The 12,998-nt window shown below is 38.6% G+C and overlaps 1 protein-coding gene across 14 annotated transcripts in view; it reads left to right on the plus strand.

Moving 5' to 3' along the window:
* Positions 1-12,998, plus strand: part of ASPH (aspartate beta-hydroxylase) — a 124,636-nt gene that overhangs the window by 92,483 nt on the left and 19,155 nt on the right. For all 14 annotated transcript variants that reach the window (XM_054190668.1, XM_054190675.1, XM_054190663.1 and 11 more), the window contains 3 exons: positions 1,305-1,403; positions 2,073-2,162; positions 6,882-7,019. In XM_054190668.1, the coding sequence (XP_054046643.1) occupies positions 1,305-1,403; positions 2,073-2,162; positions 6,882-7,019 (327 nt within the window). The remainder of the gene's footprint in view (positions 1-1,304; positions 1,404-2,072; positions 2,163-6,881; positions 7,020-12,998) is intronic.

The raw sequence follows: 12,998 nt of genomic DNA on the forward strand, positions 1-12,998 counted from the left end.
GCAGGTATCAGCCTCTCTAATTCCAATGGCTGCCAGACTCTTGTGATGATTCTCATAGACTGAGGATCTGTCCTGATAAGACTGTCCACTCTCTAAGGAGAGAAGAGATGTAACAACAGATTAACTTGTCCATGTAATTGATATCACACAGGGCTGTAAATGATATTGAATATATACATCATAGAAACATGGAGCTGGAAAGTAGTTCAAGACATCTTTAATTTACTCCTTGGCTGAGGCAGACCAAATGCACTTAAATTATCCTAGTAATGTTGGGGGTGTATGTTTCAGAACTCAGGCCAGCCAGCTTCACATCCCTGTTCCCTGAAACATTCCCCCGTACGCTGGTCCTTTCCTACAGCCGTCCCTGTACTCACAAATCTTTCACAGTCCCCATGACATATCCATCTCTGGATATTTGCCGATGGTTTTTCCTTTTCTACAAAATTACGGTCAGGTTATAACTCAGACATTATCTGAATCTAGCTTAGGATATAAAATCTTTTAGTTTCACTCAGCACACTAGGTCTTGGTCTTGGTCAAGGAGTGAAGCACACAACTATACAAGAAAAATCTATCCGTCATCTTGTAGTGTGAAAGCACATTGAATCACTTCTGCATTAGACCTTGCGTTACCGTCTGATAGCTTTCTCTTGGCCAAGCAAGTGTGAGCTCTTCCGGAGATTGCTCGGGTTCACCGTAGTGCTGCGAACGCCCTTTGCGTTCCCGGGGTCTGCGCAGTCCCCTTATGTGATGCAGGCATTATTTTACAGCATCGTTCTCAATTGTACGCACTGTGCTTCACAGTGTAGTCTATTTTCTCTTGCCAAGACTAGTTTGCCACCAGTATAAACCTATCTAACTTCAAACTATTTCAGGTGTATTTCTACACCTCACTTCCCATCAATGTGCTGTAGATTTGTTCCAAAGCGCTTGCTTTTCTTCAGATTAGTCAAACCTGGGATATGTAGCTTCAGTGTTAATGAATGGTGATAATTCTCTAATGTAGCATGCTGTAACTCAAGAGAGAGGGTGGAGAAAGACAGGCAACAAAAAATAAGGCAATTCAGAGATTCCAATTAGAATAATTTTACTTCTGAGACTTTAAAGTTTGGCTTGTAATAGGTTTTTTCTGGAGAAGCACAAAAGTATCAGGGAGAAGAAAGTACAGCCAAGCCAAGAGTTTATCTGAGAGTCATCAATAGAAGAAAATGTCATTGAATCACTAAATAGTAACACGTGCACAGGTTTGTTAATTTGTGTAGATCCATACATGCGTATTTAATTCATTTGCTCTCAAACAGGTTCTAAGCCTGGCTCCAAATGATGGCTTTGCCAAAGTACATTATGGCTTCATCCTGAAGGCAGAAAACAAGATAGCAGAAAGCATACCCTATCTAAAGGTATTTTTCTTTTCTCACCTACAGTAAATATTTTACCTGTAAAAAATAAAATTGGAATGTATAAAACATGTCAAGGTAGAAGCATACTAATCACAAATCACAGTTTCAGTTGTGTGTTGCAGAGGTATTGCTATATATATTGCCAATGAGCTGGAACAAGTTTGTACATTGAAACTCATCAAGTGTTAAACATCAAGTATTTGTTTTATTAGTGGTTAACCTAAGTACATAGCTGTGAGTCTCAAATTGTTTTGTGTTTGTCAGTAAGCTGCAAACTCAAGGTTCTTGAAAAATGCAGAGAGGGCTTGCATATGCTTTTGAGTGTTTGTGAAAAAACATCTCAAAATAAAACCTTAATCCAGCTTGCTTAAAGTGTTTGTGTGTCTGTACATCAGGGGCAAGTGTCTATCCCTGAATACACCTCTGCCTTGGAAGGACTGAGGAGAGAGGCCATGGCATTTGGAAACTGATAACACGAGAAATGTCTTTTTACTGAAGGGGTGTATTCATTCAACCTAATTTCTGGGTTACCATGGTGGTTATATTTTATAGCCAATTTCGTACTCAGTCTCTTGCATAGAATTGGCAGCCTATTTACAGCAATCAAATGAACTCTTTTAGAAGTTAGAAGTCCTATTAAAATTTCTCTTATACTTTTTTTTTTTTTAGGAAGGACTAGAGTCTGGTGACCCTGGCACAGATGATGGACGCTTTTATTTTCATCTGGGTGATGCCTTGCAGAGAATGGGAGACAAAGAGGTACGCATTTAACGTGTTCTTGCTTTAAAGCCTAAATCTCTGATGGACTGCAGAATCCAATCCAGAAAACCTTTTTAGCACAGGCTCGATGTTGAAAACATGGGTAGTCCTATTGCAATAACATCCCAGCACATGCGTGTAGAGGTAGAGATGAGCAACAGCAAAAAATCTGCCATTGATGTGACAATACAATCTCTTAGCATCCCTTGCCTTAGAACTAACCTAACCTTTTGAAGCTTGCACGGGGCAGTTTGAACAAAGGAACCAAACATCTTTCAAAAATTCAATGAAAGTGTTTCTAGAGTCTGTTTTATGCTCCTACCACTTAAAACAAAGATTTTAACTAGAGTTTAAAAAAAGAACATTTACTTGTATATCACTGTATAGAAGTTCCCTCATAGCTCCGATATAGCAGTGTTCTGTAAACCTCCCTTCTTTCCCAAAATGACCTTCTGCACCAATGAGTATGTGATAAAAGAAGACCATGAGAGGACTGAATGTGTGGGCTGAGTTATGGTATTTGTTCAGTAATTAAAGCAGCAAACAGCTCAGAAAAGCAGAGATTTGCGCAACAAATCTGTTGCGTGCCCAAGAAAAGCAAGCATGTGCAACTGAAAGCCATGAGAGTTTTCAATTTCTTAATTTAAAACCCAATTTAATGTAGAAGACAAATTTAAATTTGTAAATTCATACTGTTGCCGTGGTAGGGGAGCAAAGGGCTTTTGTTGAAGACTGTTGTTAGTAATGGACTTTACAATGGACATAAATTTAAAAACAAACAAAAAACAAACCAAAAAACCCTACTCAGGTTCCTGGATGGGAAATGTGTAAAGAATAAGAATAAAAAAAAAAACATAGTGGAACTGATTTTTTACATGGTTATCTACTAATAGGTCTGAAATATTGATACCTAAAATACTGTAAAGAATGCTGACCTCTTGAGTATCTTGGCCCAGTCGGTAGGCAGTTCTCCAATATGAACATACATACATGGCGTCTGCTTGTGCATGCGGTGTCTCTCTGTCTGACTCTGCCCTCTCAACAGAAAACCAAAAAGAAAATCCCTGTATGCTTCTATGGGATATTCTGGGTTGAATGTTTGAGCCTAGGGTATCCCATTACGATGTTTGACTGAAGATACCACATCGATGTAATCGACATACATCATCACAATCCCCAGGTTAATTGTGTGTTAATGTTTACGGAGTTAATGGTCAAATCTTCTGTAGAAGAAGTTTTAATCGATGACAAATGAACTTGGCATAGAGGAGACTTTTAAATTTATCAGTGGAAAGTCCACTGTTAAGCTAAATTTTTCTCACTGACCTTGCTAGACTTGCTGAACTTCAAGATTTAATCAAGGAAACAGATCAATATTTAAAGAACGTGTGAAATTGCTATCACTGAAGGTTTGTTGAAGGTAGATATTCATCTATTAGAGCTCAATTAGGAATTATGAATGTGGTCTCGGTAAGTGTTAGGGAAACAGTGTTGAGTATGCCCTTTCCAACTATAATTTGATAAAATGCCAAACTGACTTAAAAAAAGATAAATTAGAACTGTGGAAGGTATTATAGAACAAAGTGCCATTCACCTAGAACGTATACACCGAGTGCATCTCAAACACTTACTTTCCTGGAAAAGAAGTTATGCTGTTGCAGCTGTCATGAATAGTTCAGTGGTCATTATTTAGTCTTTCTGCTGCCAAGATCTGCATGCGAAAAGAAAGGTTTCTTATGGAAATGCAGGACTGGAAAGGATGAGTGAGGCAACCTAACCCTACTCCATGCTACCAAAGGCAGCGTCATAGCACAATTCTTCTAACAGATAAGGATTAACAGTATTATACGTCGTGATTATAGCTGATGTATCTTAAAGAGCAGCAACATTCATACTCATCAGTCAGTGGCTGAAACAAGTAATTCATCCTCCTTATCATTTGGGCTAACTCCAGACATTGCAAATGAATGCAGGCAGTCAGCATGAACAATCTATTGATATCCTACTGCCCTTACAATTTACATCTTGGGGAACATACGTTATAAATCATAATGCTTCCATTTCAGAGACTTAACCAAGATAACATCAAAATTTATAGATATACTGTATATTACCCAAAGGGAAGACATAATTATTTTTTTTTTCGGACCCATACTCAATTTTACAAAACTTCTTTATGGAAAAAAGATAAAAGCTTATATGTGCTCTGCTGTTATTCTGCTCATCCACACTGTTTTTCTGTAGTTCAGACAAATATCATAAGGCAACATTGTATTACGACCTTTCCTACATACTTCAAGAGAGTTACAGAGATCAGAGAACCACATTTTTTAAAAGCTTGAAGAAAATTTAGACTCTCAAAAACTATTCTATACTTACAATATAGAGACTTATGTAAAAATTTGAAGACAAAACCATCCAAAGCCATTTCTTACCTTATATCTGAAATAAAAGATCTGTAAGATGACACCTGAAAATTTTTAGAAATAATCCATTACATGTAGAATTTCCAATTTTTGTTTTCTTGACTGACTGACTGCTAAGACCAAGTAAGTCTTAGTAAGTCACGCACTGTTCTCATGGCTGATTTGTATCCAAAAAAGTCTTGGTTTTCCTTCTAGTTTACTGGCTTCAAGGTAAACGTAAATAATAAGCTGACATAAATTGGTCTCCTAGAGATGTGTTTATTTGATTGTATGTTTCGCTTTCCATTAGACCCCATACATAAAATGATTATTCTGTTGCTTAAGGGTTACTGGGTTACTACTGTGGGTCTGTCTCAGTAAGTCTTTTGGTTTGGCCTTCATGTCAAATGTGGGCAGATTAATGGACAGCTGTCATATGTTCATGAGTTAGAACAGGAGAAATGACTCTCTTTGAAAAACAAGTAACAATTAAAATAGTTAGGCATGCAGGGAAACTACTGTACCGGATTGCTACTGGGGACAGTGTTCATCTTTTCCAGATGTCATGGTTTAACCCAGCCTGCAACTAAGCACCACACAGCCGCTCACTCACTCTTCTCTCACCGCTGTGGGATGGGGGAGAGAATCAGAAGGGTAAAAGTAAGGAAACTCGTGGGTTGAGATAGAGAGTTTAATAGGTAGAGCAAAAGCCACACGCACAAGCAAAGCAAAAAAACCCAAGGAATTCATTCACTGCTTCCCATCATCAGGCAGGTGTTCAGCCATCCCCAGGAAAGCAGGGCTCCATCACACCTAATGGTAACTTGGGAAGACAACCACCATAACTCCAAATGTCCCCCTCTTCCTCCTCCTTCCCCCAGTTTTTATTGCTGAGCATGACATCATACGGTATGGAATATCCCTTCGGTCAGGTGGTGTCAGCTGTCCCAGCTGGGTCTCCTCCCAACTTTTGGTGCACCCCCAGCCTGCTTGCTTGGTGGGGTGGTATGAGAAGCAGAAAAGGCCTTGACTCTGTGTAAGCACTGCTCAGCAATAATGAAAACATCCCAGTTTTATCAACACTGTTTCCAGCACAAATCCAAAATATAGCCCCATACTAGCTACTATGAAGAAAATTACCCCAGGCAAAACCAGCACACCAGATTTTCCATACTCCTGATAGAAAGAGAAGTGGAGGGTTTGTTTTTTTGAGAACTTGGTGGTTTTTTTGTAGAGTGAGACAAGAATAAATATCGGGTTGGGTGAAGGAATGTGAGAACACGGTCCAAGTTTAGATGAGTGACGCTTAGGCGGCGGTGAATTGGACAGGTTGCAGGCTTGGTAGGGAGCAAATTTCAAGCGGTGTAGCTGGAGAAGGACTCTGTGCATGACTCCAAGTAAAGAGGTTTTTGGACCGTTTTCTGTTCAAGGCAGGGATTGCTGCCAGCTTCAGTCCCTCTGCTCTGGACTTCTTACCTCATATCTCCCTACTTAGCTGTCCTGTCATATCCTTTTTTCTTCCATGTTGTCTAAAATATTGCAGCTATAGCAGCAATGCTGGACAGGAAGGAGGCAGCTATACGTTGCCTTCTCTGTGTATGGTTCATCACGGTGCTACTCATGCTGAATCTTTTCTTTAGGAGCATCTCATTGTCGTCTTTTGCCAGACCTTGTTTTGCTGCTATGCAGGGTAAAGCAAATTGTGGAAAGGGAGAGTAAGACAAGCAAAGGTCTAGTATTAACCTCGGTAGGTTTCTACCATGTGGTCAGTTCTGGTGTGGGAACAAATATTTGAAGAAACTCAAGTGCATATATGCATTAGGTAATTAAGTAACAATTTAGATCCACAAAGTCAGTACTGTTTTCATCGCCACAGCATCTCCATTGGCAGCAGAAGGCAGTCATCTTTAATTCATAATTCATTCATAATTCTCAATAGAGAATTGAAGCATAGAGAAAACAAGGTTGACCAAGGTGACAAACAGTTGGATCTCCAGCGCCTAGATTACTGGCCGTATTTGGTGTGAATAGTTGTGAGAAGATTATCCTATTTTGCTAATGTTGGATTAGACAGCCTTGGCAAACTGATCTATTTTGGAATGGTTAGTTGGGGTTTTTTGAGGTTGGTTTGTTTTGTGGGTGGTTTTCTTCCTTTTTTCCTTTTCTTTTTTTCCTTCTGTTACTACCTTACATTAGAAGAATAAACCTGGCATCCAAAGAGACAGTCTGTTACCTTATCAAAAAGGCATGTTACCTTTTTAAAGTGGGAGCTCAGCTGGTATGAATTTCATTGTTAACAACTGCAATATTTTAGGCATACAGGTGGTACGAACTTGGATATCAGAGAGGTCACTTTGCATCAGTTTGGCAGCGGTCTCTCTACAATGTTAAGGGACTGAAAGCTCAGCCTTGGTGGACAGCAAGGGAAACTGGTTATATGGAACTGGTGAAGGTAAGGCAGTTTGTTTCTATATACTTGGATTTTATTTTTATTTTTTTAATAACAACTGTAATCTAAGGATTTAAGCAGAGAAAATGCCAATCTACAAGGCCTGAATCACTGCCTGTAAGTACCAGACACCAATCTCGGACTGAGCACAAGATTTAACTAAGATACTATAAAATGAGCTCAGGCATTTTCAAAATTGAGAATGGCGACAGGATGGCTGAAATGATTAATAAATACAAAGTTTGCATGGTAGACAACCATAATGTCTCAAGTGCTAAAAGGACAGCAAACTTTGGTAATGTTTAGGACACCCATTGTGAATTTTTAATTAGTCAGGAAAGGCTGTGTCTTTATCCCTTGTGTAATACATGGTGATTTCTTTGGAAGCTTTTAATTGCGTAGGAGAAACAAGAGTAGATTCCCAGTGATGGATTTAACAAAAGATAAAAACATAAAATTTAACTTCTTTAAAGTTCTTTTTTTATTTAATGCAAGGCAAGTAGTGTGGTTATTATTCATAATAATAGTTTGTGTTTCCAAAATTGCGTCATTTTTATTATTTTAATTTTAATAATTTTAATCGTAATTCCTAGGGGGAAAATAAAAAAGGGGGGAAGAACCTTTTATTTCCTGTGTGTTTTAATTATTGGTATGTGGTTTAGCAAAATTATTCTGCTCAAATAATTTAAAACCATAAATGTTTATTTGCAATAGACATAAACCTTCAGAGCACTTGTTTCATTATACTTAGGTACATAACATGTTAAAATACCTACTATGAAGCATGATTTTATTTAGAAAAAAAAAAGAAATTTAAAAAGGAAGATTACTCCTTGTTATGCTTTTGATGGCAGCATAAATAATACTAGGAAATTTAGATTAAAGTGTGATTCTCAGTGTAATCTCAGTCACACCATAAAAGCAATTAGCTTTATGGACTAGCATTTGGGAAGATTTCAAATGTGCGTGTATTGAACTCATTCTTGAGGAACGCATAGGAATAGATACTCCCTGCCATAAAAGAGATGGAGAGGCAGAAAACTTGTTATCATACTTTTGCCAAACAAAAAAGAAAGAATATGTATTATTTTATTGATGGTTTAAAGCTATCTGCAGTGATGTTTTGCAGTCTCTTGCACGTAAACAATTCAAATTCCTGAGTCACAGAAGGTAATGGTCCCTTCACCCTTGGCGTGAGGAGACAAGTCAGCTTTGAATTAATTCAGAAATAATTCAGTTTCCTGTTATAAAATGAGCAGTACTCCACCTTGAAGGGATTTTTCCAGGTAGACCAGACGACATATAGAGGTCTTGGTTTGGATCAGCATCCTGCGTGGCTCCTAGAAGAGCCATTCAGAAGACCGACAAGGGTAGAAGTTCACCCCTGACTTCCACAGCACAACTGCCTCTCTGAAATCCACTCATGCCTCTTCAATCCAGTCGTTTTGTGGTATATTGTTTTAGCTGGTTTATTAGCAATATGTCATTGAATCTGGACTAAATTTTGGCTGCTCATTTACTTACATAGGTATGATAATTTGGGGGTGGTAAGATTTTCGTTTTTCAGGATAACGTTTACAATTGAAAGTATAAACCTAAAACACAAGTTAAATGCATAAAGAAAAATGTTTGTATTGTTGCGTTTCCATCATAACTCAAGAAAGTACTTGAAATTTTGAAAGAAAGCAGGCTTTATTCTAATAACATATGACACTGCAAGCAAAATTTGAAGTAGTGTTCTCCAGAAAGTGTCAAAAAAAAATCATTGAAGCTATGGGTTCTATTAATTTCTGAAATATTCCAACTACTCTACATGTTTTAGAGCAAAAAAAAAATCAGTAGTTATTCCTTACTGCTTCATCTCGTTATGTTCCTCTTACATCTGTGCAGGATGCGTGGGAAATGCTACCAAATCTCAATGGTAGAATTTGACATGGAAAATGCTGTATGAAGGGCAATGCACTGGAGGCCCTGACCCTCCCTCCCTGGTTCACCACTTGTTGTTAAATGTGAACAAGCTGTTTTCAATAACTGAGGGTTTATTTGTGGCTAACCAAGACAGTGCTAAAGACAGACCAGCAGCTTTTTTGAGTTCATTCCACTAACCAGCACAGCTGTGGTCAGTAGCATCTGATAGCACAGACCTGGCTTGGTTTCGTTGTAAAGTGTCATTTGGTTTCTTGGGACTGGAGATGGAGGTGTGGATTTTGACAGTGCCTTGCTTTTTCCACAGAAAACCTGAAGAAAAAATTTGTCTTTTTTGGTATTCCCTGTTTAGTAAATTCCTTCTAAGGGGCGTTCAGCTCACCTAACTGTAGCTATACAGACACGAGGCATATTGTCCTAGTTGACAGGTCAAAAAAGAGGTATTTCCAGAGGATGATTAATTTTCACTACATTAAATAACTATCTAAGGATGGCATGTGTCTTTCTGGTATTAATTTTCCTACTGCTTTACTAAAAAAAAGAAGCCTAGACAACTAATTTAGGCCTCATGTTTAACTGCCTGATGGGTGCGATCAAGACAATCTCATACTTTTTTTACTTCACTATTGCCTGCTTGCCTTTTAGTTTCTTTAAAAAAAAAAAAAGACTGAGAATATCTCAATAGCACTTAACAGGACATGTATTATGGTGGTAAATCATGGTTAGTGCTACTGTGCCAAAAGGAAGTGGATCTTTGCATCTCTTTAGCTGCTGCCCGTTAATGCTTAAGTTTTTTGCGGTTTCCTTGAAAAAATTGGAAGGGGTGATTTAAGCCATTAAATTAGGAAGAGTGTGTCAAGTGACTTAGCTAGAAATGTTCTATTAATGTTTCTGATCTACAATATTTCAGGCCTTTGGGTCTGGAGATTCAAGAAATTCTTTCTTTCTTGTTTGAACTCTGCTGAAAGCAAACCTTACTTTTATCTTTGAAAACCTGTCCTCCTCTCTTGGGACAAATAGCTTTCCATAGACAGTCTTACTAAGTCATTGCGTCATTTTCTGGTACCTTTTGTAGAACCCCAGTATAGCATTTTTTTTCTGTCTGGTGCCTGTTTAAAAAAAATATTGAGAGGTACAATGCCATTGGATGCTAGAGACTTTTCATCATTCTGAAACTAATACATAGTTAATGACCTTTGGAGCACTGTGTCCAGTTCTGGGCTCCCTGATTCAAGAAGGACAGGGAACTTCTGGAGAGGGTACAGCAAAGGGCTACCAAGATGACTGGGGGACTAGAACATCTCTCTTATGAAGAAAGACTGAGGGATTTGGGTCTTTTTCAGTCTGTAAAAAAGACGACTGAGGGGGGATCTTATCAATGCTTATAAATACTTAAAGGGTGGGTGTCAGGAGGATGGGGCCAGTCTTTTTTCAATGCTGCACAGTGACAAGACAAGGGGTAGCAGGCACAAACTTGAGCATAGGACGTTCCACCTAAACATGAGGAGGAACTTCTTTACTTTGAGGGTGGTAGAGCACTGGCACAGGCTGCCCAAAGAGGTGGTGGAGTCTCCATCTCTGGAGACATTCAAAACCTGCCTGGACACGTTCCTGTGCAACCTGCTCTAGGTGACCGTGCCCGGGCAGGGGGATTGGGCTAGATGATCTCCAGAGGTCCCTTCCAACCCTTACCATTCCGTGATTCTGTGACCTAGGTAACTTTGTCCTTTCCTCATGTTGTGTCCGTTAACTTTTGGAAAGGACTCAGAGGATGCTTTGCCAATAATGTACTACAGTGAATAGCTGATTGATTAAAGTAGATCTCGTAGTGTCGGTTTTCTCTGATGGCTTAGATTTTATTAATTAAAAGTTTAAAGTGCAGCAAGAAAAGCACAGAAAGAGAATTAAAGTACTGGCAACAGCACATATCCATAATGTTTTCTGTAGAGTGACAGCTAGGCCTTAATGGTTTAGATAATAATAGCTAAACATTCATATTTAATGGAGAAATTAAATTGAAATATGCATTTAAAGCATGGCTGGATGCTTTAAGGGGAGCCTTGTGTTGAAAAGAGCAGAGATGATGAGTATGCATGCTGATGTTCAAGCACTATGGGTGACCGAATGGGTGCAAGGAATCTATTTTGAAAGGTTTAAAATATTGCCCCTTACTTGAAGGTCATCAGCGTTGCCCAGCAGAGAGACAATAGCTGATCGTGAATACTCTCCTACTCTGTGCCAGTAACAAAGTGAAATAGATTGAAGTCTTCACCATGATTTTATTTTATAGTCCAATGGACTAAAATGGATGTGTGGTCAGTAGTTATGCCTCACGTGAGGACTAGTGACCTCTTAATATTTGCCGGTGTCATTTATGACCATGCATTGAAAGGGTTTGGCAGCACAGAGTACGGATTCTTTTAATATAATAGTCACACATAAAAATAAACCAATATTAAGAAATCCCTATTCAAATATAGTAACATCTTTGCCAATAAAATCTACATTACTGCCAGATGTAAAGCAACTGTAAACTTCCATCATTGTTAGGAACTGTATTTAAAAAAACATATGGAGGTTTATGTGAATCAGCTGCTGAGAAACAAGCGCACATGCTCCCAGTGCTGTTTGCCTCCTGATTTCTTCATTTGAAATCAGGATATTGCCCTGAATATAATATAAATTTGTTGCTATAACCTGAGGCTTGAATCCCTATGTATTATGGAGCGTAAGCGTATTTAACTTTTTTCTGTAGATACCAGCTCTTGGATCAAAAGCCTTAAGTCCAAGCCCTGAACTTAGTCATTATGCTTTAATGGTGTTATGCCTTCTTGCCATTCAAGGTATGCTAAGAGTCTGTAAAATCAGGGAGATCGAGGCTGATCTGTGTTTGAACTCCTGTAACTCCGTGCTTCCTTTCTACTTGGGAGTTGCCCATTAGTCGTAGTAAAGCACTGTCAGTGTCTTTTATAGATGGGGTCCAGGTTTTCATGATTACGGAGTTGCTATTGATTTCAGTGCGAGCTATGTCTAAAACATTGAGGAGCTAGTTCAAAATCAATGATATGTATTCAAATCACTTCATATCTAACACGTTAGGGAAGGAATCTTAAAAGGCAAGGACAAACATGCACTTTTGGAGGTTAATTTTTCAACCCATGGCACTTGTGAAGGATTAGAGGTGACAAAGCAGCTGTTGCCTGCAACTCCTTGGGCCACCAGTGCTCTTCATGGATCATCTTGTCTGCATGGATGAATGCTTCCTCTTATCTTTTTTCAGACAAGGGAGTAGGAGTAGTTTGAGGAAACAGAGAAGCACTTGTAATATCTTTTAAAGTTTTCCGGTTTTGTTGATCTGTATCACTTAGGCTTGAGGCCTGTGTAAATGTAAGTTACTCTTTTCTTTCTCTTCTCCAGCCAGTGCAAAATCAGGTACTCAAGCTGGTATTTCCTTTTGTAGATATGGTAGCGCTGAATCAGTACGAGCACTGATTCATCTCTGATCAGGTGGAAATTTTCAGTCTTGCTTCGTACCTAGCATTTGGAAAAGTCAGTTTTCCAAAGAGATTCTAAGAAACTTTTCTAGTTAATGTTAAGTGTTAAACTAGTGTTATGGGAACCCATCAGTGGGAGAGAATAAGGTGAATGCGCTGAGAAAAAAAATGATCAGTGCTCTTCCCCTTTACAATATGGATGAGAGAAAAAACAATGTGCTAGGAAGAAGGAAGTACTGAAATAGCGGAAGTGCAATCTTAATTTTCCTATATCTTAGCCTACCTAAAAATGTTCTAGTGGGAGAAAGTCGCTATATTATAGACAGAATTTTCTAGCTGAGCCTTTTATGATGTATCAATGTGCAACCTATTTTGTGTGATCAGCTTGTCTCTTAATTGAAAAAACTCAACTGGAAAATGCAACTGTTTAATTTAAATGGGGAAGGCTAATAACCATATGGAGTTTTAAGGCTAAAAAAGGGCAGTTATATCACCTAGTCTCACAGACTTTTGAGTTTTACTCACCTTTACACATCACATAAAGACGTAGTGTGGGAACACA

This window comes from Rissa tridactyla, chromosome 2 (assembly GCF_028500815.1).
Source record: "Rissa tridactyla isolate bRisTri1 chromosome 2, bRisTri1.patW.cur.20221130, whole genome shotgun sequence".
Classification (NCBI taxonomy): domain Eukaryota; kingdom Metazoa; phylum Chordata; class Aves; order Charadriiformes; family Laridae; genus Rissa; species Rissa tridactyla.